The following is a 24,616-nucleotide window of genomic DNA, read 5'->3' on the forward strand; positions in this document are numbered from 1 at the left end:
AAGAACAGCAGAAAAGCCACTTGGGTGGAGTGTCAGACACCTCCCTCGGCCTGTGTCCCACAGCCTCATGCCCTGTGTGTCCCCCCACCAGCTCTGTTCCAGAGGGCCGTGGCCAGGTCTAAGATGGTGGCAGAGGAAGGAAGAAACAAGGAAGGGGTGGGGCGGGACATAAAGTGCTGCTTGTGTGAGGCCTGTCTGGCTCTGGGCTTCCTCTCCAAGGCAGCCACTGGCACCAGCGCCAAGGGGAATCCCGATGGGGGCGGAGAGAGGGGCAGGAGGAGGGAGGAAAGGGAGGGAAGAAGGGGGCGGGGTGGGAGGCAGAAGGAAGCCAGTCAGCCCAAAGGCTGCTAGGACCATTTGGAGGGCTCAGTGACGTGGGCTGGTCGGTCGCTCTGGGTCTCTGCCCGGCTGACTCAGGGCATCTCTCTCACAGGGTCCTGGGCAGCTCCGGCAGCTCTGTGCCCAGCACTGAGCGGTGGGTGAGGGTCTCAGGCCTGCCCCTGGGGCCTGCTTCAGGCCGACAAGTGGGCACTGGCCACGTGTCCACTCTGCTGCTTGGGCTGGTGGGGTGAGATGCTGTGCGACGAGCCACCTCAGGCACCTCAGGGGCAAGCCCAAACCTGAGGCCAGGCACAGACCCCTGAACCGCAGGCATCGCCTGACACTGAGCAGCTTCTCCAGGGGCAACTCTGCCTGGGAGGGCCCCTGGCTAGGCACAGGGGCCACTTCCTCAGACAGGCCCCCCTTGCCACATGAAAGCGGGTACTCCCTGCTGCCCGCCCAGCAAAGCTGGGGTGCCGGCAGTGCTGTGGGTGCTGGGGGAGCAGAGCGGCCTGTGGAGGGCTTGGAAGGGGGCTGCAGGGTGAGCACCTCGGCCACCTCCTGTGGGGGAGGCCCCCTTCTGCACACCCTGCCGCCAGTCCCAGGGGCCCTCCTTGGGCCAGCCACCCTTCTCTTGCTGAGCCCCTCAGTCCTCAGCCCAGCCCTTGATAACTGCTTGTCCCCCTCCTCTGCGTCAGGACCTTTGGTGACGGCACCTCAGGGGGCTGGGGGAGGGAGAGGAGTGGCTTCACAGCAGAGGGTGAGGCAGGGAGGGGCGACTTGGCCCCTGAGCTGCAGCCCCCACCCTACATCACTGCACACTCTGGAGCCATAGCAGAAGTGTGGTCACACGAAACAATCTGAGGAATTAAAATCATATTTTCACTGCACCATAAAACATGCAAAGCGGCAGGAAGGCGGCCCGGCCCGCAGACGGCAGACAGCAACTGGCCTGCAGCGCTCTGGCCCCTCCCTTTTGGCCCCAGAGGGGACAGAGCAGGGGTGGGCCCAGAGAGGGAGCCTCGGCCACACAGTGAGCCTGACACCAGACTTCCCGAAAGACAGCCGGCCTTCGATCCTGTCCTGCTCCCTGACTTGGCTCTCAGACTTGAGAGCCAAGCGCACGGCCGGCCTGGCCCTGAGAGCTGGGCAGTGGCCCCAGGCCAGTGAAGCGGCTGTCGGCACACTCTGTCCTGCTGAAGCCAGGAAGCAGAGGGAACGTGGGACATCTGGGGCACTGAGCCCCATCGGCAGGCAGGTGCGTACTGACGCAGCACGTAGCCCTGACGGTGGCCCAGGTGACGGCAGCTGCAGGGCCCGGCCCTTCCTGGGAGGCTCTCGCCTGGAACACCCACTGCTGTGAGCTGGGCCAGGCACCTGCCCACCACCTAGGGGCAGGGTGTGAGCCCCCAGGCAGGGGAGCCAGCAGGCCCAAGGCCTCAGGGCCACACAGGCAGCCCCTGAGAGCCATCCCGCATGACTAGTCAGCAAGGCTGGAGATGCCGAGCACTGCGAATGCTTTGTTCTCTCCTAGGTGATGGAAAGCTGGTGAACTGGCCACACTCAGCACGGAGAGACTGGACGCTGCAGACGCAGCACGTGTGCTGGAGCATGGTCCATCCCAGGGAAAGGGGCATGCAGAGAAAGCCACCTGGGGGTCCGTGGGGACAGGGACACGTGGGTGGCACTCTGGCTGCCAGGACAACCACTCTTGACTGGTAGGGCAGGCAGGGAGGCAAAAGGCCCTCACCCCAGAGAGCCGCCCTGTGTATACTGAGGTCTCCCCAACAGGCTGCAGCTTTTCTATCATCACAAAAAGGCAACGAGGCCATTCCAAGCTCCTTGTTTGCCCGCAGCAGGGGCCCACCCAGCTCCAAGGGGCCCCTCCTGTTAGCTGACCTCTGCAGACCATGCCCTTAGCCCCCGAGGCAGGGGGACGCCTCCTCCTCAGTGTCAAGGGGAGCTCTCTGCACCCGCTGGGGCGTGCTGCCAGCCGTGCGTTAAATGGGACACGGCTGATCTCAAGCTGCACTTGCCGAGAGGGCCGGCCCAGCCCAGCACTTGGCGTCTTAATTGGGCGTCTGAGGGCTCCTGCACGCGTTTCACACCCAGCCATTCACACCCAGCCAGCGAGTACCTGAGGCTCCCGAGGCCCATTAAGATGCAAAGACATTCCTTTGTTCACTGACAAGCAGGGTCCCATCCAGGGCTCCTAGACCGGCAGACTAAGTGATGTTTTCTTAAGGAAGACACGAGATTAACCGCCACTAAAGCCCCAGCACAATGTGGGCCCTGCCCATGGCTGTCAGCGCTGCCTCTCTGCATGACTGACAGGAGCAGCGGGTGCCGGCGGGCTCCCAGGGCCCACCAAGCCCCAGTGTGCGGGATCAGCCTGAGCACAGCCCACAAGTGGACCTGGAGGGCCATGATGGAAACGTAATGAGGCGCCCCTTGCTTGGGGGACAGAAAGCCTCCAACAGCCCTGCCAACTCCTGTTGCTGGGCCACACCGCTGGCAGGGCGCTTGGAACAAAGCTGGTGGCTTCTGGCCCCTCCCAAGCAAGCACCTGCCGGGAGCTCAGCTGCCCGCCTTGCTCAAGACCCAGGGGGTCCTGGGAGGGGTGGAAAGGGTCTGTGGTTGGTCCCCTGCGCTGGGGAGGAGGGACCGGGGTCTTCCGAGGTGCGGCTGCTGGGTTATGGTGCAGGCTGAGCCCGGCAGGACTTGAAAGCAGTTCCCAAACGACGGAGTGGGGTCACAGGAGTGGGGAGTGACAGGCTAGGCGGCCAGGCCCCACCCGGCCCGAGCCATCCTAGGGGAGTGCCTGGGGACACCACAGGCAGGGCATGCTTCAAGAAAACACCCTCTTTATTTGCACTTCAGAAATGCCAGGGGGCTCGGACGTGGGCAGCCCACAGGGTGGGTTTCCGCGCAGGTCGTCATCGTCTGGCATCTGGAACCTGGCAGGGCTGGCTCAGGCAGGAGGGGTGCAAGGTGCAGTGTGGGGGCTCACAGCCCCCGAGGCATCCCTGCGGGGCACACGGCAGTCCATCCAGACACACTGCCCCACGCTGACCGTCAGGGCTCTCCAGGCAGGGCAAGACTTGCCAGGGCTCGGCCTCTGGTGTCCTGCCAAGGATCAGGGGTCAGAACAGGGTGGCCACGCCATCTCTGCATTTGCCTGGCCATGTCTCCCATGCCCACACATGGGGACCTTCTTGGGACACGTGAGAAACGAGCCCCAAAGAGAGCTCTGGCCCCCCAGGACTCATAGGGAGCACTGAAGTGTTAAAAATGTTTTGACATAATAAAAACTATGGAAGTTTCTTAACAAAACCGTTTTGTTAGGTACAAAATTCTGATAAGAGGTTCCTCAGGATGCCCTCTGCCCCTTGGGCTGGGGGGACTGTGGTGGAGCAGGTGCCCAGAGCGCCCCAGGGACCCTCAGCCACCTCTCGGCCCCTCACGCTGGCCCAAGGGGTGCTCACTGCTCTGTTCACAGTCCATCTCGGCCCTCAGGACCCCAACCTCAGGAGGAGCTGACAGCCACGGGGGACCCCCCAGGCCAGGTGCTGAGGGAGGGTGCTTTCAGACTGACGGATGAAAAGGCCCTGACCACACGCATCCCTCTGGCAGGGGTCAGGGAGGCACTCGCTAATTTCTTCCTCCTCAGAAGAGGGTCAGGATGAACAACACACCCCGAGGCTTCCGGCCACCCGGCCCAGCCTGGCTTTGCAAAGCTCTAACAGAACCAGATGTGCTGGCGGTGGCCGTGCGCAAGGCAGCATCTCCACCTTCTGGGCGAGAGAGAAACAAGCCGGCACTGCTCTGCGTGGAGCAAGGTGGCAAGGGAGGCCGGCCCCTCCACCCAGCAGCCCACTGAGCTCAGCCAGGGGACACTTTCAACACCCAGCGCCTGGACAGGCCGCTGCAGGTGTGAGCCTGGCTTTGACACTTTCTGTGTGTGGGGAGCAGTGGCAGCCAGGCCAGGGTCTGGGGGTGCCCTGTGGAGGGTGGGGCCGTCAGCGGCCTCCCTTCCCAGCCCTGTTTTTTTGGCTACTGTGGCCTGGGCACAGGGCTCACCTGTCTGAGGTGGCACGGCAGGTGTAGCCTCCCATGCACCTGGAGAGAGCAGTTCACAGTGGCCCCCAACTCCCCTCCCGCCACTGCCCCAGTCTTAACGCCCAGCCCATGTGTACCTGGATGGGAGCCTCTGAAGAGCTTGGCTGTGGGGCAGCAGGTGGGCCGTGCACCCTGGGCCTGGCAGGGATGATGGCTTACCCTCAGCAGCCTGTCACTGTGGGGTCCAGGCCCGAGCGCTTGGTGATGCGTAGCTTGGCCACCTCCTCGGCGCAGGTCGGGTGGATGCCCAATGTCCGCATCACCTGCGCATAGGAGGCCCCACACCTGCGGGTCGGGGAGGGGGATTCAGGGGATGAGCCAGCGAGGGGAGGCTTGTTCACGTCACCCCGTCCCCAGGAAGGTGGCACACAGGGAGGGCCTCGGAAGTCTCGGTGTCCTTGCTGTCCTCTAGCCCTGCCCCCACCCTCTCTTCTCCAGCCAGCAGCCAGAACACCTGCCAACACCTATGCTGGACCTGTCCCATCTCCCCCGAGCAGTGCCGGAAGCGCCAAGCAGCCCCGCCTCGGCCCACTTCCCACCTGCTCCACCCTGGCTGGCTCCAGCCTGGCCTCCTGCTGCCCTCAGCCCACCAGGCGCAGCCCCGCCTCGGGACGTGGCTCCAGCTGGTCCCTCTGCTCCCTCTCTTCACCAAGACGAGGCTGGACTTGCCTGCCCCCACGAACCCGAGCCCACTTCTCATGACTGCAGCTGCACTGCTCTTCTTCCCGCAGCCAGCACTTCCCACATGAGCCCCCCGCCCCAGCAGCAACGCTCCCATGCAATGCACTGTCCACCTCTTGAAGACACAGCGCGTGTGGATGCCCTGCAGGGTGTGTCCATCATTTGCAGACAAGGCTGCAACAAGCCGCCCTTCTCACATCTGCACACACGTGTTGGAATGTCTGTGGGTAAATCCCCAGCACCATCAAGGTGCGCGAGCATCTCTGACGGGGACTGAGGCCCCAGCAGGAGGTCTGCTTCACAGCCCCCTCCCTACTGTGTGTGCACACTGGTCCCTCACTCCACCGATTCGCCTGAAACTTCAGCGTCCCCACTGTGCAGACGCTGGAAAACTATCACCATGGGACAGTATGGAACCTTTTACTCTCACCAACCAAAAGGGTTTCTTGGTGTTTCAATTTCATCTTAAAATTCCAAAGGAGGCACTGCAGCTTTCTACTATTTTGTTTCATTTTCTTCCCTGTGGATTGCCTGTTTGCGTATACCTTTCTAGCGGATTCATCCTACAGTTATTGCGGCTGCCTATGGGGAGTAGGGGGGCCCCTGGGGTGTCTGCACTTGACCCTTGGCCTTTGCAGCCCTCATCAGCCTTCCTGGGTATTGGCCCTGGTCCTGGATCCCTCACCCTGTCCCCAGACCTCCCACCTCCACCCACCCCCAAGGCTGGCTCTCAGCCACACCCATGCCCCAAGCACACGTGGGGCTCCAGGTGGCCCACGTCCCCTCCACTACAAGTTCAGCCCTTCACCTCTGCTGCCAGCCCTCCTGCTTCTGAAAGCCCCATGCTTAGCTGCCCAACCTCCTCACTGCCCTAAGCAGTCCACTCCCACCCAGAACCTCTACCAGCAAAGGCTCCAGGCAGGCCCCGGAGGCTCACAGCACAGCCTGTGCCCCAGGCCCAGTGCTGGAGGGCACATGCCTATCCTGGGGTGCTCTCCCACACATGCATGGTGAGACCTAGCTCAGGACCGCCTGTGTGCTCGGCCCGGTGAGCGAGGGCCCAGCCCTGATCATTCTGAGTAGAAAAGACCCAAATGGTGACCCCACCAGGGCTGGCTGGGGACGCGAGCCTCCCCCTTGCCCCCAAGGTGGCCTGGCTGCAGACAGACACAGTGTAGCTGCCTCAGCAGTGTTTGGCTGGAGAAGAAACCTGCCTCTTGTCCGACTGGACCTACCACATCAAGGGAGACGCTCGGCTGAAAATGCATCCAGCACCACGTAAATGCAACGTCAACACGGTGGACGTCAACTGTAGTGCTGCCAGCACCCAGAGGGACAGCAGTCTGAGCACCGCGTGACGGCCGACATTCCTCTGGACTTACTTGATCCCCAGAGCAAATCCTTGAGTAACTTCACCCGCATTGGGGCCGAGGAAGTGCAGGCCCAGCACCAGCTGTGGGGGCTCCCGCAGGCACACCATCTGAAAGCCACATTGTCAGCTGCCAGCCTGGCTGGAGGCAGGACACCAGGGCTGCATGGGCGGTGGACCCTGGGGCAGGCGTGGCCGTGTACGGCTCCCCCACCCACGGTGGCCAGCTCTTCCCTCCTCTCACCTCCTGGCATGCCCCAGCCCAGGTCTGCGAGGACACCCACCTTTATGTAACACTGGGACGCATCCCGTTCAGCCACCGTGAACTCCAGTGGTTTATAATATGCATGATAAACCTGGGTGACAAGACAGCAATCCCTGGAGTCAGTGGCTATGGCAAAACAAGACCTGTGGGCATCTGACAGGTCTGACAGGCTCTGTGGGCACAGCAGGGACCAGAACTGCCCACTAGGCCTGCAGGTTGTGGTCTGCGGTGAGGACGGCTAGCCATGGAGAGCACCCCTCTCCCACAGACCAGCAGCCTGTGGCTGGAGCCACACCGTCTGCAGGACAGATCCTTTTCCACGCAGGCCCAGAGCCCCATGACCACAGCAGCAGAGCAGGCGCCACACAGGCCAAGCGCCGTCTACTATGATTTGTCTTAGAGCCCAAAGCTCAGGGCAGGGCAGGGCGCCACCTCGGAGAGTACACCAGGTGGATGCTGCAGAGTCAACAGGGTGCCCCGGGCAGTGGAAGGGGTGCCTGGCCTGCCCGGCGGGGGACGGGAGCAGGATGGCCGTCTGGCCTCCCTCGGGCACTGCACCGTGGCACTTGCTGGGCCCTCACTTGAGCAGGGAGGAGGGGACAGGCGCGAGGTGGCCCTGGCCCACACCGGAGCTGCCGGACAAAGGCTTTCAGCACCCGAGAAGAGATCGACAGCGTGTTCAGGGCTGCGGCCGAGTAAAAAATGAGCAGGGCCTGCACATGTGCTGCACAGCCATTATTAATTAATGGAGCTTCAGAGAATATTGTTCTAACTAAGACAGAATTGAAAAGAAAATAAACAAAGGTATTTGGCCATTCAACATTGTGAAACATAAAACAACATCATAGAATGCCATGAACACATGTCCCAGCGTACTTGTGATGAATCAAACAAAAACAGCAAATAAAGTGCTGGGGGGAAGGCCGGCCTGTCAGGCCTGCCTATTGACTGAGGGGGTGGGGGCGCTGGGGCAGGGCAGGCCCTGGAGCCCAGGGACTCATTCCCAGAGGGGACCAGGCCTTGCGGTGGTGGCTACGAGGGGTCTGGTTTCTCCCGGTGTGTTTGCCAGCTGCTGCAGCAGCGAGATGAAGCCACACTGAAGCACCACAGCCTGGCAGCTTTCAGGCCCCCTGCATCTGCCAGGTCACCTGGGATATGCTCTGTGGCCACCCCAGGGCCACAGCTGCCTGCTGAAGCAGACCCAGAAAGAGCCTTGTCTGATGATAACCCCCTTCCTCTGGGGTGAGTGCCCAAGTCTGGGCTATCGGGGTGGCCAGTGAGGACTGGATGATCTCGGAAGAAGAGCAGAGGTGGGGCTGGCATGGGGTGGAGGCAGGGGCGGGGGTCGTGCCTGCTGGACTGCTGTTGCGGGGGGAGCAGAGGTAGGAGAGCAGGAGAAGCCTTTCCAGGCTGAGGGAGACAGGTGCCATGTTGCGGGGGCCACACCCCACAGGCTCCGTCCTTTCTGGGGCTGCTCTCCAACACTCTCGTCCCACACATCCCTTGCTGCCACGTTACAGCTGTTGTTCTGGGCCCCCCTGCCCGACCCTGCCAAGGTGGAGGCCCTGGGAAGCAGGGACACCAACACTCCTGCTGGTCCGCTGGGCCTCTGTGGGAGGGGCCGCCATCGGGGCCTAGGTGCCACACGGCACTGCGTCCTGGCAGCCCCTCTCCTCTGTGCCCTGCAGCACCTGACTTACCTCCACGTGTTCCTCTCCATGGCGAGCCACAGCCTCCTCCTCTGACAGCCCCACACAGCCATACTCCAGAGGGGTGAAGACTGTTGTAGGGACCTGGAAGGCAGGCCCGGAGTCAGGCACGCCCCTGGGGACCCAAAATTGAACATCCCTACTCAGGGACACAGAGAGCAGCAACTGCAGGCAGCCCCTCAGACGTGCTGGCTCCCAGGCCACGAGGCCGGGGGAGACTTGTTTCCGGGCTGCACCCACACGGCTAAGCTTCACACACATGACGCTCCCACTCACACACGAGGCACCCATGCACGCACCCCCAACACCCCAGAACGCGCCACAGCCTGTCCCCGCTGGACTTGGCGTTTTGAAGAGCAGTGAGCACTCACGTTGTCGTAGTCCATCAGGTCTGAGGACTGACCGCACAGCCGCCGGGCCAGGAGCTTCCCCGCCATGACAGCCGGCGGTGTCAGCTCGGGCCGCCCCTGCCAGGAGGAAGGACCTCGGAGTCACCCAGCCCGACCTCTGAGGGCATCTGCTGGTCCCTGCCACCACCCTGCACCTTCCTAGGGAGGCGTCGCCCCTTCAGAAACCCCAACGCTGTTGGCGGCTGGGCCTCTGCGGCGCTGCAGGGCCAGGCACTCGGCCGGTTTGCCTGTCTGCCTCCGATTCCCTCCGTCCTACTCTGGGGGACACTTGTGGCCACGACCCCTCCCTGTGAAAGCAGGTGAGCTGCTAAGGGGCCCAGCTTCTCTGCGTCCCTTCTTCCTGTCAGTGATCTTGGATGGCTGACCCCACGGCAGAGCTCAAGATTCCGGGGCCCTTCAACCCGCTCGCGCTAACTAGGATTCGGGTAGAACAGGCCCTGGAAGCATCCGTGTGCTCCTGACACATCACAGCCTGTCACAAATCCCAAATCAGAGCGTTCTGTGCAGGCCCCTCTGTCCCAGGGGTGTGTCCTGCTCAGGGAGTGGTGGGGGCACGGCCCCAGGGTTCCTGCACGCGTGGCGGGACTGCTGCCAATCACCCTGGCAGCAGGAAATGCAGATGCTGTCTGACATTCCACAAATGAATGGAGATCTGCAGAGATAAACTCCTGAAAGCAGCCTGCATTCCCCAGGGTCTGACGCACTGCGGGAACGTCGTGCACACAGCACACATCTCGCCAAATGCCAACGCGCCGCCCCCCGCCCCCCCCCCCCCCCGCCCCCGTCCCCTGCGCTCGTCAACCGCTGGGCGTTAACTTCTCTAACTGATCAGAATGACCTTTCCCAGTGAGCAAATTTAATGTTGTCATAAATAATGTCTCTGCACGCACTCTGCATCTGTGAAGGGTTATGGTTTCCACTCTGTTAGCCTGAGCCCTGCAGCCACAGAACTCCAACTCGCTGGGCCAGGGCGTGCAGCACGAGGCCCTCTCCCCAGGACCCCAGGCGCTCTCGCAGGGCGCAGCACACAGGATGCATGCAGAAGGCCGCTGCCAGGGAATGCCACGGCCGGACCGTCAGAGATCACGCTGAGGCACTGCACTGCCTGGCCACGTGGGCTGGGTCCACGTGACAGTCGAGGACATGTGAAGCCACTCGCTTCTGTCCATGCTAACAAGCTGACTAGATGGTCAGAGACAACCCCGGCAGGAGGAGTGGCCGGAGCTCTGCCAGCGTGCCCCGGCAGAGCTGACCCTGCAGTCTCGCCTGCGCTCCCAGTTCTGTGCCTCATGCACCATTTCATGAGCCTGGGCCCACGGGAGGCTGAGGGGCTCAGATGGCAGCTGCTTGGCTCACATTTGAGCATTGGCCACAGCTGGACGGTGACCCTTCTGGTACACTGGGAACAACAGGGTCATGTTGCCCCAGCAGGAGGGGTCTGCATGGAGCTGGGTGTCTGGCAGGACAGACCTGCACCAGACAGGCAGGCAGGCTGACCCTTCAGGAAGAAAGGGAAGGCCAGTCTGCCACAGGCCCCTGCCCAGGCATGTTTCCACGCGTGTGCCAAGCTCTCCTGAAGCCCCTGCCCATCACGAGCAGAGGCTGGCAGGCAAGGGAGGGGGAGGGAAGTCCTGCAGCATCAGTGACGATGCCACCTCTGCCCTCTCAGCTCCAGGACACCCCACCCAGGGACACACTCCCTTAGACACTGGCTCCCCCTACCCTCAGGCATTTCCCAAAGTGGACTCTGGGATGCACGGGGAAGGGCGACATCTGCACCGTCTTGTGGGCAGAGCGTCCTCGCCAAGCCCCACGCGCCCTCTCCAGCTCACTCTGCTCCAGTCCAGGCCCCTCAACTCCCCCTCAGGTCTTTCCTGACCGCTAGCACTAAGCATCTCCTGACATCCGAAATAGTTTACTTATTCATTTGTCATCTGTGACCACTACCAGAATGTCACCTCTATGGAGACTGGGACTTTTCCCTGTTCCTGCAGTGGCCCCAGAACCCAGAAAAGTGCCAGGTGCCAGAAAAGTGGGCACTCGGTCAACACGTGGTGAATGATTGTGAATTAACACATCACGGTGGGCCCAAGAGCATCCCCCAAATTCATGTGTGTCTGGAACCTCGGCAGGTGACCTTATTTGGAAATAAGGGTCTTTGCAGATACGATTAAGGTAAGGATTGAGATGAGGTCCTACTGGACTAGGGTGGGCCCTAAATCCAATGAGAAGGTCCTGGTAAGAGACAGACCCCGGGGGGGCTTTGTGAAGATGGGGCACAGGCTGGAAGCCAGCACTGTCTGGGGCCATCAGAAGCTACAAAAGGCAGGAAGGATCCTCCCCAAGAGGCTTAGGAGGGAGCACGGCCCTGCCAACACCTTGATCTCAGACTTCTGGTCTCCAGACTTGTGGAGGGTCAATTCCTGCGGTTCTGAGCCTCCCCAGGTGTGGTGATCTGTGACAGCAGCCTTGGAAAACTAACGCACGTCGATGACACTGGCAGATCTTGCCCCCGAGAGGCCTGCTGGAGTCTGGGGGGCCTGGCACATCTCTCAGGCTCCTCTGATCAGGGACGTCCTAAGCCAGATTCCTCAGGATGTGTACACATGTGCGGGACAGGCCATTAACTACTGAGGCTTTGGGGGTGTGGGGGCCCACGGCTGACCAGCTGCAGGTCTTTCTGGGGGCCTGTGAAGAGGGCAGGGGCGATGCCTCCCAAGCCAGGGGCCAGGGCTTCCACCAGGGCCTCAAAGGGTGGGTCTGCACCCCCTTTCGGGGCAGGGCAGGCAGGCTCGGGGAGTAGGGCTGGGTCCACACCCCGTCAGGCTCCAGCACCCTCATGCCCTGCCCTGCCTGACAGCCGGGTGGGTTGGTGGAGAGAATACTGACCCGCCCACAGATCAGAGGGTCAGCTGAGGCAAGGGGGTCAGGCCTGGTGCTGTGGGGCCAGGACAGCCCAGGGTGGCCCCAGGGCAGCATTTCTAGGGCTCTGTATGTCCAGCCCACCGGCGGGGAGGTCAGGGCCAGAGCCGAGGTGTGGAACAGGCATCCATCCTCGGAGCTGGGGCACCAGGAGGTTGACAACAGGACTTTGCTGACATGCCCTCAGAGTTTTAACCCTTCCCTGCCCTCTCCCCACAGAGGGGAGGAGCACTTGAGAGAGAAAAGGCTGATGCCCGCTTCCTCCCAGAACCCCAGTCTATCAGCACCAGGGGCTTGGCCAGGAGTCCTGTGAGTGGCGTACGTCCCGAGGCCCAGCGGGGTGGGGTCGGGGCAGGGGCTGCGTGGCAGGCGCAGGTCTCACCTCTGCTACGTCTCCGATGGCATAGATGTGGGGGACGGAAGTGGCTTCCCCGGCGTCAACCAGGATCTTCTGACTGTTGGGGTGGGTGTTCACTCCAGCATTCTCCAAATGCAGACTTCTGGTTTCTGGAACTCGACCTGGAGGAGACAAAGAGCGAGGAAGGCTCAGGTTTTCTTCAGTGGTTTTGACTGAGCCTCCTCGGTTTATTTAAAACCCCTCTCAGCCCGTCCTCTTAGTATTGGTAGAACATCAGACACAAACAGAGTCAAGGGGCTCCTGGCCTCGGCAGGCCTCACACACACCTGCACATATACACGTGCGCACACACACAACCCCCTACGTTTGCACAAAGAATCAATGAGAGGATGAAGTGGGAGCAGTGTGACAGTGAGCCACAGAGAGGGAGGAGACAGGGTGGGGAGAGACGGGAGCAAGGCTTCTCCAAACACATCCTGTGACACAAGTTTGATTTTTAAATCATACACATAGTTTATGTATTAAAAAAAATAAAAATAAATAAAAAATGGAAAAAATCCCTATAACCTGTGAACAGCCTGAAACAAAGGGGCTTAACTGTAGATGAAGTTGGGAACGAGTAGATGAAGAAAGACAACTTGTCCAAGAGCCTACAGGAACCCATAGCTGGACTGCACGTCCTTGGACGGTTACATCCTAACAATAAATAAAGCTGCAGACAGATCTTCCGTGCCACTCAAACAGGACAGGTAATACCCTATAATGTCAAATTTGAATTGGAAATTCATGATTTCCTTTTTTTTTTTGAATAAGTTTTAAATACAAAGTTTCTGGCTCTGACCACAGTAAAGGTCTGAAAGCAACAATGACCCAAGAGAAATGCCTGGAAGCCTTGTGGACCAGGCAGGGTGTGATCAAAGCTCACCGCACTGCAGCCGCGGACACAGCAGACAGGGCACGTAGCCTCTGGAGGCGCCTGGCTCCGAGGGGAAGACGTGGCATGCATTTCCTGGTTGAGCAGCGGGAGCGGGCTGGGTCTCTGTGGAGCCAGTGTGTGGGCCCCAGGTGAGTCCCCATGTGGCCCTTCCCAGAGAGGAGCGCCTTCACTCCCACTCTCCATGACCCCAGGGTTCCCCACCCTCCCACATGGCACTCCTCCTGCAGGCTCGTACTGGGGGCAGGATGGTACTTCATGGTGGGTTGACGCTTCTATCCTGCCACCACACTGTTTGCATGAATAGGCTGTGACCTTTTGTCCCCAGAGTCTGGCAGCAGGATGTCCCTCAGGTGCTACAAGGAGGGGGAGCCAACCCAGAGCAGGCAGCGAAAATGCACGAAATCACACTCTGCTGAGGGTCTCAGGGAGGCCCCATGCCCTCTCTGGGCAGCCAGTGCAGGCTGAGCCAGCAGGGCTACAGGCCCTCAGCTCCTCTCCTGCATGCCCGCAGCGACTGCCCAGCAGGCAGCCCAGCTTTGAGACGTCCAGAGCTGAGAGGACCTGGGCGGAGGGGCAGAGCCCAAGCCACACACCACACCCACCCTCAGATGCAGTCTGCTTGGCTAATCCTGCTTGTGGGTGCAAAGGCCAGGAGGGGCAGGGGATGGCAGTCCCCAGGGTGCGGGCACAGCCGCCTCCCTGCCGGGCTCTGTATGCTTACAGCCCTGGACCTCATCACAGCTGAACTACCAGCAGAGATCCTTTCTCCCGATTCAGATGATGTGGCCTCACAGAGCCAGGAAGTAGCAATGGCAGCTCTTCCTGCTGACCCCAGGAGAGCAGTGGGTCACCCCTCGGGGCTCCCAGAGGCTCAGGGTGATCCCCTGATGGCAAAGACAAATGTTTTCCAAGGCAGAGTTCCCACAGCTCGCAGTGGCGTGGACACACAAGAGGCGGGGTAGCGGGTGGTGCCAGTCTGAACATCTGGAAGACCAAGCCTGTGAAAGGGAAACCTTAAGTCTCCAGCTGCTCTCCAGAGTGGGAGTCAAAACACAGACACAGCTAAGCCGTGCTTCTCCAGTTGGTGGGGGGCCGGCTCCAGCCTCCTCTCTGCTTAGCCACAGGAATTGGGAGCCAGGCGGGTTGGCACCCATCATCGATCAGACCAGACATGGTGACACCAGCCCCCGGAGGTCCCTGCCTTCTGACGGCACCCGTGCTAGAGTCACGTGAATAGAGACCCGTGGGAGTGGCGAGCGGGACATATAACCCTAGCCAGTGTCCTGCCCTGGACGAGGCGGCCTGGGGGCCTGGGCCTGAGTCCCACATGGCAGATTGGACCTCTGGACGCAGCAGGCACCCGGGAGCCCTTGTGCAGCTGGGAAGGGACTGGAAGGTGCTGTGCTTCCGGGAGGAAGGAGCTGGGGCTGATGGGCAGGACTAGAGGGTCCCTGCAGGCAGGGGGCTCACAGCTCAGCCCTCTGGTTCCTCTCCAGGCCCCTTGGGGAGCACAGCACACAGCAGCTGACCAGGCCCACCGCCTCTTGGTGATCATTCTGGGCTGGGGCTGGAGTGTCCACGGGCAAAGCTAGTCACCCACAGCCCGCTGCACCCGAGCTCTACCTGCACTCCTACCTGGCCAGGCACAGGGGGCCAAGAGCACTTCCTTGTGTATGTCGTGATAACTATGGTAACTACACACCTTGCAGAAGCCAGCCAAACCACATCCAAGGTCCCTAAAAAAAGAAACTTAAAAGTAGTAACAGGAGACAGTAAACATGCAAGCATCAGGAGGCCTCCACAGCCCATTCGAAGGCAGGACTTCCAGGACACGCTACGCACATAAGCCCGGAAAGTGCATGGAGCATGAGTCAGGCCACTAACAGAAAGAATAAACAGACAGCTGGAGGGACCGGGTGGGGAGATGATGTAGAAAAGAACATGGCTGGCCTGTGGTAAGCACTCCACGGATGCTTCTGGAAGGAACAGTGACGGCAGAGAGGATGCACCAAGCAGTTAAAGTCAGCCCTCAGAAGGGCAGCCGTGGGCACATCAGTTTGGAAGTTGTGCTGACAGGGCCTATGTGGGGTGAACCCTGGCGGGGACAGGGGTCCCAGCTTCACCCAGGCACCCCATATGTGGGGCCACACCCCAGAACTGTGGCAAGCACCACCAGCCCCACAGGGCCACAGCCAGGACGCTGGGTCCTGAGCCCCACCATGGACCTCCTGAGCAGACCACCCGGGCAGTAGGCATGGAGGAGGGAGGGGCATGCTCCATGACCCTCTGAAGCTCTGTTCCCTCTGCTCAGAGCAGAGTCACATGTCCCCACAGGGGCCAGGGCCCAGTCAGATGGTGTAGGCCCCCACTCAGCTCAGGCCAGGACTCCCAGAGGAAGATGGAGAATGGTTGCCGGGTTGGGACCCAGTGCTGGCCGTGCATCAGGGAAGCTCCAGCCACACAGACAGGATCCAGCTCGGCCCAGGCCAGACTTAGCACAAAGCAGAGCAAGACGCAAGTAACCCTACCCTTATGTCTTTGACCGTGTCCTCCTATCTTATAGAAAACTAAGGTGGCACTCCTCAGTGATCTGGCAGCAGAGATGGGCCCCACCACACCCTGTCATCACCCTGTGTGTCACACACGGCACTGTCCCCGACCCAGCACAGCAGGCCACCCACTCTGTGCCCCGTGGGCCCACTGGCTCCCTGCGGCCTTGGCTCCTCCCAGCCAGTCCAGGGGTTTGCAGAGCTGCTGAATGGCTCCCGGGGGGTGGGACTTCTGGGGGCTCCCCGGTCTCTGCTCCCTGGACACCACCAGGAGGGAGACAGTGGTTTGTCCAAGCGTAGGTTTAGTTCCCTGGGGCAGGCCTCGGAGGCAGCCATAGCCTGGTGGGCTTGCCCAGCACAGGGCAGGGGCTGCGCCCCGAGGGTGGCTTCTCAGGCTCTGCTCTTTCTGCGGGGCGCGGAACAGCTGGCTCTCGTGGGCCCTTTTAATTTGCACTTCTCTGAGTACTAGTAAAATTAAGTACTTTTTGGCCACACATTTATTAACTGTATTTCCTCTTGTGAATTGCCAGTTCCTGCCTTTTTCCACGCATTTATAGACATCTTCACGACTTTCTGGACTTGTAAGAACGTCTCATGTCATACACGTAGGACACTCCACCATAGTTCCCGCAAACACTGAGAGCTTTACAGTTCTAGTACAAACATATGCTCCCTTCCCCCTCAGAGGCAACGCCCACACAAATGTGGAGGGCCAGCCTCATTTCTCGCTGGAGTCCCTCTGGGGGACCACATGGCCCTGGTGTCTCTGAAGTTGGACAGTCCATCCTTCCTCGCACCCACCACCTGGGGTGCCAGGCCCTGAAGTGGCGGGAGACAAGCATTCAGCCTGAGAGCGCTTGGCGCAGCTGGACCAGGCCAGCCCCAATGGCCCACTGGAAGCCCCCAGCTCCTGCTGCTGAGTCGGGAGGCGGCCTGGCGGCTCTGCTCACCCAGCCAGCTGGAGAAGGGCGGGAAGGCTGAAGGCTGAAACCCCCAATGGTGGCTGTTGGTCATCACTACCTGCTCTGCTGGGCACAGGGACGCAGATGACCGGACACATGCAGTTTTACATGCCTCTTTCGTCCCATTATGGGAAAATGGGCCTTCCCTCCAATTTCCCGCCTGCCTGGAGCACGTGTTCTGACGAGTGAAGGGCAATCCGTGTAATGAGCTAAGATTTAAGTGCCAGCAGGAGTGCGACAGGGTGAAGGAGGGGCTGGGGTCAGAGAGACGCAGCGTGGGCGTGAAGGAAGCAACTGGAAGCTCGGTGCCGGGAGGACGAGGGCCCAGGAGGCTGGATGGGGTGGCGTGGGTGAGGGCCCAGCAGCAGCTTCACACACAGGCTGAGGGAGGAGCCACCCTGGGCGACCCTCCCGAGGGGCACGCGCGGCCCCAGAGCCGGCCACTCCCACCAGGTCAGGCCTGAGCAGCACCTGTACCAGGCACAGAACGCGACTCACACCTGTGGAACCTCCAGGCAGATCCTTGGAGGCCTACTTTTTAAAAAACTTTATTATATGTCTTTTGTCGTCTTTGAAACTTAAGGGAAAACAATAATAACAGGAAAGGGCTTCTTTTATTTTCTTGAATGGCCCCTTCTCAATGAGCCCCAGGCCTCCAACCACAGCTGTGAGACCCTAGGGCAGGGAAGAGTAACTGTCTGCTGGCCTCCAATCCCAGGTAGGGCTTAATGCTTGTTGAATGAACGATTGAGCCCCTGGACCGCAGTGTGACCCAAGGCTGGCTGCTCGCTGTGACTACCAGCATCCGCCAGTGCTCCCCAGGCTGTCCTGACGGCATCTCTTCCTTGGAAGGCTCCTCGGACAACTAGGGAGAGCTGAGCTGCCGGGAAGCACGGGGCCTGTCCAACTCCAGCGTGTGTGCGAGCAATGACGGTGCATGACGTGAACCACAGGGGCTCCACAGCCCCAGCTGCAGCCTGGTCCACAGGAGCCGCCAGGAGGAAGCACACTCCATGGGAGGATTACTGCTTTAACATTACAGACACAAAAATGATTTTCCTGCTGGTTGGCTGCTCCAAATGGCACCCGCAGAATTCAGATGGCACACATTACTATGTATACACAGTGTCCGTTGATCTCTACAAGTGTTTTCACTAAGGTTTTTTTTTAAATTAGTTTCCATTAAGTTCTAACCACAAATACTGAATCGGACTTGGTAAAAAGACCCTGCGTGACGACTGTGGGCATGGAGGCAGGCCGGCCGGCGGGTCTCACAGCTGTGGGGGACCTGCTGTGTGGGGTATCCCAGGCAGAGGGCACAAGGCCTGTCTGTGAGCTCGGGCGCTGCCTTCCTGCTGCCCTCGCCGGCCTCTGCGATGGGTCAGCACCACTGCAAGCCGGGCCGAGGGGGAATGATGGTCGCTGAGCTGATGGCACTGCTCAGGAGCAGTGGTGCACTGTCCAGGGGCCGTGCAGCGTGGTGGGAAAGGCCTTGGCCTCAGGCATGGCCACTTCCTTTGGCCTGTGGCCTGAGAGTTTGGGAGCTGCCCACAGGAAGGGCTCCAAAATGCCTGTCTTCTTCCCCTCCAAAATGACAAACCACACACAGCAGATTTGGGTCTCTCTTGGCGTCAGTAACTATAAACTTTCCACATGCACCAAATCAAAAAGGCGTTCGAACATCGGCAGCTCCCAGCAGAGCAGAGCTTCCATCGAGGCCACCGCTCCACCTTGGAGAGCAGGGAGAGGCGGGCGCTGGGTGAGTGAGGGGTCCGTCACAAAGCAGCTTCTGCATGTGAGATCCGTCACAGGCAGGCCGCTGTGCGGTCTCCACCAGGAAGAACGCAGTCACACACATGGTTCCCTACAGTTACAGCAGGAAATGGTCCCAGAGAACAGGCCTGCTGACCTCGGACCAGGCTTCTCCCAGGCAGACTGCATCCATGCTCAGCTCGCCAGCTCCACCCCAGGCTCCCAGCGCCAGCTATGCAGAGCCTGGGGTGGAGAGAGAGGAGCCCCAGGCCGCAGCCTACCCTGGGCTGACCTGCTCTTCCGTGGGCACCGTGGGCCCCACCATGTTTCCTCAGGCAGCACTCGCCTCCCTGCCGGTGGTCCACGCACACATGCTGTGCAGGTAGACTGACACGGAGCGGCTCATGTGGGGGCCTCAGTAAGGAGGTTGGATGGAAGCTGAGTGGGCCTCCAGTTCCCGAGGGCCAGGGCTTGCTGGCTCCACTTATACCATCTTGGAGGCTCAGAAGCGACCTCACTGTGGCTTGTTCACACAGGCGGATGACAGCAGCTCTTCTGCTAAGACGAAGCCGGAAGAGGAAATGGCTTCAGCGGCTGATTCCCACAAGTCTTGTCTCCCAGACCGAGGGGGCTCACAAGGCAGGCCCGGGGCCACTCCCCAAGCTCTCTGGATGCCTGGAACCATGGCATCTGGGCTCTTCCCACAGTGGTAGGACTCCTGTGGCCCAGATGCACCAGAGTCTTCATCCTTCCCTTGAGAGAAGGACCCTTCCTGGGAGGCTGAAGATGCTGAGGGATACAACAGCTTCAGGTCCCAGTTTCCCACGGCTGCCATGCAAAGGCCCTCTGTCCGTTCTTTAAAACAAAATCTAAGCTAAACTGAAGCCGAGCTCCAGCTTTGACGTGCTAGCGCTCGGTCGTGTCCACTCAGACACCAGCCTGCTCCTCTCCTCCAGAGCCAGGGACTCAGGCCACAACTGGTTAACTGTGAGGCGGATCGGAGCCGCGGCCGCGCAGGCTGACTGTCTTCACTCAGCACCATAATCGGCACATCAGCAGACAGGAAATCCTCCTGCTGCGAGTTCCCAGTCTATTATCTGAGACACCTGGTGTGGGTGGGTGATTCAGAGACAAACAATGAGCGGGCCCCCTGCACAGCAATTAACTGCTTTAACTGCTAATGTGTTTAATCCACCACGTGGAGATCAAGGCTGCGCCGAGGAAGCGGCGCCGAGTCCTCCTGGGCTTCCAGACTGCAGGGCCGACTTTGCCATCCCTGGGTCCACTATCCTCACCAGCTCTGGTCAAGGCGCCGGGCACACAGGCAGCTGGGCCAGGCAGGCGTTCGGCCCCACACGGGAGCTCCTTGAGGCCTTCCCTCTGTGGTCACGGGGCACGAGGGGCATCCTCTCCTTTTCTGTTTTTAATATACGCCAAAGCCCAGCTTCTGTGGACACAGTGCTCACTGCTGGGTGGGACGTGTGGTCCAGGAGCTGTTTGCTGTGCCAGCCGTACAGCCCCAGGGCGTTTTATTTCAACCTGGATTGCAGCATCCTTTATTGCCAGTAGAAATAACGCTTGGTTAAAGGCTTAGCGGAGTAAACCAGCAGAAAACATTCCCAGTTGTTAAACTGGAAAGTGGCTCCCGAATGTTTACAAAACCTGGCCCGGGAGTGAGCAGCAAAGTCAGCACATGCCCGTACAGCCCCAGAAGGCATGCCAGAAACCGCCGCCACCGCAGCGCCGCCTCGGGAAGCCAGGTCAAAGGCCAAGGACTGTGGAAAGCTTCCAGCCCAGCATCAATCACACTGGGCAGACTGAAAATACAGAAAATGCAACAGACTCTCAGTGGGGGAGGGCAGGCATGCGCACCAGGGGCCTGGCTGCTCGCCCAACAGGGCCCGTCTAGAAGCTGGGAGGACCCCTAGGTTTTCTGCGGGCACAGCCCCTCACCCCCCGCGCCGCTGCCGTCAGCGTGGGCTCAGCCACCGGCTTCTGGGTGCAGGCCTGTGCTTCAGTCTGAAGCTCAAGACACGGGCGTGTGTGTGTGGCGCACGGAGAGACATCAGGGGACAAGAGGGAGGGCTGGGGGCACAGACGGGAGGGAAGAAACTTGTCACCTCACTGTTTAGAATGGACTTTAAGACAATAAACGTCAGTTTACACTTCTGGGTCTCAGCACTTACACAGCCTTTCATGGTGTTCTTCAGAACAAACCTACTTAAAATTTACTTTTACGATATAATCAAGAATATTTCTTCTGGTAACACAATTTTGTTCAACAAGCACTAGATTCACTCCAGGGCATTTCAGACCTTTTCCTTGGTCCTCAAATCTGCTCACGTTGACAGCACAAAAGTCCAGAGCTCCGGCTCCTCTGGAGCTGACCTCGTTTCTGATTTCCAGTCATTCCGAGCAACTCAGGACAGTCTTTTCAGAAGCGTGTTGCTCTGCGACACAGCCTGGCTCCTCCCGGGAGCCCCCTCAGGGGATGCCGGGACCTGGCTGGCCAGGGGACAGCCCCTCTGAGTGCTCAGTCAACACGCACTGAATTGATGACGACTGTGGCAGCCTGGCAGATTCTGAGCCCAAGCTCACTGCAGACACCCCTGCAAACTGGTAACACCCAGAAAAAGCAACACCTTGATCGCTCCTACTTTAACATGCAATTTGGCAGAGTGATTAGGAAGACAAGAATCCAGCCACGGAAGCTGCAGGCATCAGGCAGGCAAGATGTCGGAGCAGGGCTGTTGCACGCACGTCCACACGCCCTCACTACAAGAACCCACTGACTCTCTGCACACGGAGCCCCTCACAGTGCCACCAAGCCCTCGCCACAGGGGCCTCACGACAGGCATGGGGCCTGAGCCCTCCGTCCTCCCTGGCCAGAGCTGGCCAGGTGCCTTTCCTCAAAGCCCATTCCCCCCACTCAGCCCAGCCCAGGACAGGCCCTGGGCACGGGTCTGCCCGACTACATTCTCACTCTGCACCTTGCTCCTCAGCAGGGCGGGCTGGGCTGCAGGGAGGGCCCAGCCTGGGAGGCAGTGTGTCCACTAATGTCGGCAATGGGCCAGTTCTGCACCACACTCGCTCAGCTTCCCTCTATGAAAAGCTGGACCCGGGCCCCTCAGAGAACAGGATGAGAATAGCCACAGGCAGGCCAGGTGGCAGCCACCCCACAGCTGGCTGGGAAGGGCCCACGGCCTCTGTCCCATCACCGTTTGCTGTCTTTGGAAATCTGAAAAGCATGACTTCTGGAAAGGCCAGCAAGATGCCTACTCCCAGCACATGATGACCTGCAGGGCTCAAAGCAACTCATGGGGAAGGATCAGGACTGATCCTGGGCTGTTATAACAGCCCAGGGGGTGCGCTCTGTGGTAGCCAACCACCGGAGAGCCAGCCAGGATGAGGGGAGCCTCCGGAGGCAGCAGGGAGGGGAGGTGGTATGCTGGTCTCTGCTTGTGGGTGCGCTCATGTGTGTGTGCACGCACGTGTGTGCGCATGTGCAGCTTGGTGCAACCTTACCTATGGCCCATAGGACAGTATCAAAGGTGCCCACGTCCTTCTTGCCAGAGGCGAGGTCCTCCCAGATGACCTGGAGCTGGCCGTCCGGGAGCCTCCCCACCCTCGAGGGGGTGCAGCCCCTCAGGAACCGAGTGCCATGAGATGCCATGTACTCAGTGACCAGGGAAGACATTTGCTGCAAAACACAAGAGGACATGCTGTGAGGACCAGGTGGCAGTGAGAATGTCACTACTGATGACTGGCAAGAGAGCACTGGGCCCCCCGCCTGCCTGAAAAAGCCCTGGGGGGGCCCAGATGGGTCTGTCCAAAGGAGAAGGTTCAGTGCCCATACCCCTTCTGCTACACGGCCTCGTGCCAGCCACCCCGTCTCTGACTCCCCTTGCTATCTGTGGAGCTGAAGGCTGAGCTGGGAGAGAATCTGGTGCCCCCTCCTCCCATTGCCCAGCTCGAAATCCAAGGACCCTAGGCCCTTCAGTTAGGATGCACTTGACCTTTTGGTGCTTCTCTAGGTGTTAATTAACTAAGTCTTCACTGAAAGCAATGACAAGGGAAGCATTTCCTTCTCCCGGGATCTCTGCCCTGCCTGAACTAGATGGTGCTCAGCTGTCCCCAACCCCTGACCCCTGTTGAGTGCGGTCAGCAACTCTGCCATGGAGGTGCTGGACATTAGGTGGGCACCTCTGCTCCCCACCAAGAAACGCAGGGGTAGCGGTTACAGCATGGTGGGGGGGGGGGTGGTCTGCAGAGAGGGGCCCAGCTCCTGGGGCCACTGTGGGGGTTTGCATAGGCCAGAGGTGCAGCCAGCCGTCTCTTCTTTCAGGAGAAAATCAAAGTCACTGTTTAAATCCTCAGCTGAACCAGCTCATTTAGGGACCATTACACCATGAGGAGCCCTGCCTGTCTGGAATTGTCACCCTGGTCACAGGAACAGATGGCTAGGCCACCTGTCCCTCCTGGATCCCTCTGATGAGCCTAGACGTCCCTGTCACAGTCTGAGGGGGATCTGCTGGGCCCTCACGAGGCAGAAGGCTGGTCCATCACCCCTTGGCCTGACACTGGGGCTGCACGTTCTTGGTCACCTGGCCTTGCCACGGCGCCTGTCCCAGGGCACATGTGGAGCCTGTCCCCTCTCCTCTCCTGACTCTCGCCTAGGTGACCCCACCATCTCCATGTGCCAATGACATGCAGCCTCTACTCAGGCACTAGACTCACCTGCCAGGCGCTCCTCCTGCTCATGTGGGCTTCACTATCCCACCCACCAGCCTCGCCCTGCAGCCCAGCCTCTCACGCTCCAGCCCCTCGGCAGTCCCAGAGGCACCCTCCTCCTGCCCCTCCACAGCCCCTTGCTGGGAACTGCACCCCTTCCATGGGTCTCCAGCTTCAGCCCTGGCTCAGGGCCAAGGCGCATCTTCCCAACAGCCCTGGTCGCTGCGGGCTCTCTGCCTCTCGGGCCTCGCCTCTGTGTCCGGCCATGCAGCCTCCTCAGGGTCCTGTCTGTTGCCTGGCATACTCTCCCCTCAGCCGGAGGCTCAGAGGCCTTCCCTGGATGCTGTGTCCCCGGGCAGGCACTCACTGCCTGTGTGCTGAGTGAAGCAATGGGTGAGAGACAGCTGCAGGGACAGCGGCCCAGGCCTGTAGGACGGAGCAGGCCTCCACCCTGGCCCGATGGGGCGGAACCTGGAGCCCACATGCTTGGGCCCAGGGACAGACCATGGCCAAGGGGCTGTATGTGTGGACTGTGGTGCCTTTTCCTTCACGGGGGTGCGGGGGGCCTGACATCTTGACGACGTCCCCAGACTTGGATTTTGACAGGGGACTTTTGAGAGGTGGGGAGAGTTTTCAGTTAAAAAAACCTCCACGTGCTCTGCACGCGGACAGCCTGCCCCCGCGCTGGCCCACGTGTCAGCCAGCGCACGGGAGCGGGAGGCTGCCAGGAGAACCAGGTGCTCACTGGCTCTCCATCACGTCTTTTCAGTAGATGGCGGGTCTGTCACCTGCCAAGCCGTCGCCAGGCCTCACCCATCCGCCCTTGGCGAGGCAGCGCCCTCAGGCTCCAGAGGGGCAGTGCGGGGATGGCAGCGCTTCTGCCCCACGCACCTGCCGCTCCCCAACGGGGCGACAGGAGGGCGCCAGGCCACGGGCACCCCAGGGCTGGCCCCTGCTGCCACACGCCCACGGGCATTTTATCTTTCACAATCTCCTCGTTGAACTCCAGGGCCGGTTTCTACAGACCAGACCTCCCTCGCAGCCCACCCCTGCGCCTGCCCAGCCGGGGCGGCCCCTCGGGGCACAGAGCCACAGGGCAGGCGATCGGCCCATGACACACTACCTGGTCGAAGCCCCGGAGGGGGATGCTGCGCACCATGACGGTGGCGTCCAGTCCCAGCCCGGTGAGGAAGCCGGCACACTCCAGGGCCACGTCTGCCAGGGGCGGGCTAAGGAATGCTGACGGCGTCTGACCTGGGGAGCCCTGTGCCCGCGGCACCCCCCGCCAGCTCAGAGACCCTCCACATGCCACCCTCAGAGCATCCCGGGTGAGCGGAGGCTGCAGCAGCCACAGCCCCGCGGCTCCCTCCAGCGTCAAGAGCCAGGCGGCATCTGCCTCCTCGGGCACCTGTCCAGGCCCCCTGCAGGCCTGTCAGCCTCCAGGCCAGGCCCACTGCCCAAGGGGTCCACATGGCGACGGAAAGGCAAAGCCTCCTCCATGAGAGACACGAGGCTGCCGTCAGCGCCGCCC

General features: G+C 60.5%; 1 protein-coding gene across 7 annotated transcripts in view; it reads right to left on the reverse strand.

Annotated features, from left to right (window-relative positions):
- Window positions 1-3,168: 3,168 nt before the first annotated feature.
- The window catches only part of TXNRD2 (thioredoxin reductase 2), a 50,838-nt gene continuing 29,390 nt past the window's right edge, over window positions 3,169-24,616 (reverse strand). For 2 of the 7 annotated variants that reach the window (XM_044775490.2, XM_044775489.2), the window contains exons 10-19: window positions 24,209-24,300; window positions 21,880-22,054; window positions 13,080-13,193; window positions 12,179-12,315; window positions 8,836-8,931; window positions 8,456-8,548; window positions 6,775-6,846; window positions 6,504-6,601; window positions 4,518-4,725; window positions 3,169-3,447 (exon numbers count right to left, since the gene is read on the reverse strand). In XM_044775490.2, the coding sequence (XP_044631425.2) occupies window positions 4,602-4,725; window positions 6,504-6,601; window positions 6,775-6,846; window positions 8,456-8,548; window positions 8,836-8,931; window positions 12,179-12,315; window positions 13,080-13,193; window positions 21,880-22,054; window positions 24,209-24,300 (1,001 nt within the window). In that variant the 3' untranslated portion in view covers window positions 3,169-3,447; window positions 4,518-4,601. Of the gene's footprint in view, window positions 3,448-4,517; window positions 4,726-6,356; window positions 6,602-6,774; window positions 6,847-8,455; window positions 8,549-8,835; window positions 8,932-12,178; window positions 12,316-13,079; window positions 13,194-21,879; window positions 22,055-24,208; window positions 24,301-24,616 lie in introns of all 7 variants that reach the window. The other 5 variants (XM_044775492.2, XM_044775491.2, XM_070516678.1 and 2 more) reach the window with 3 other exon arrangements.

Source organism: Equus asinus, chromosome 8 (genome assembly GCF_041296235.1).
Source record: "Equus asinus isolate D_3611 breed Donkey chromosome 8, EquAss-T2T_v2, whole genome shotgun sequence".
Taxonomy (NCBI): domain Eukaryota; kingdom Metazoa; phylum Chordata; class Mammalia; order Perissodactyla; family Equidae; genus Equus; species Equus asinus.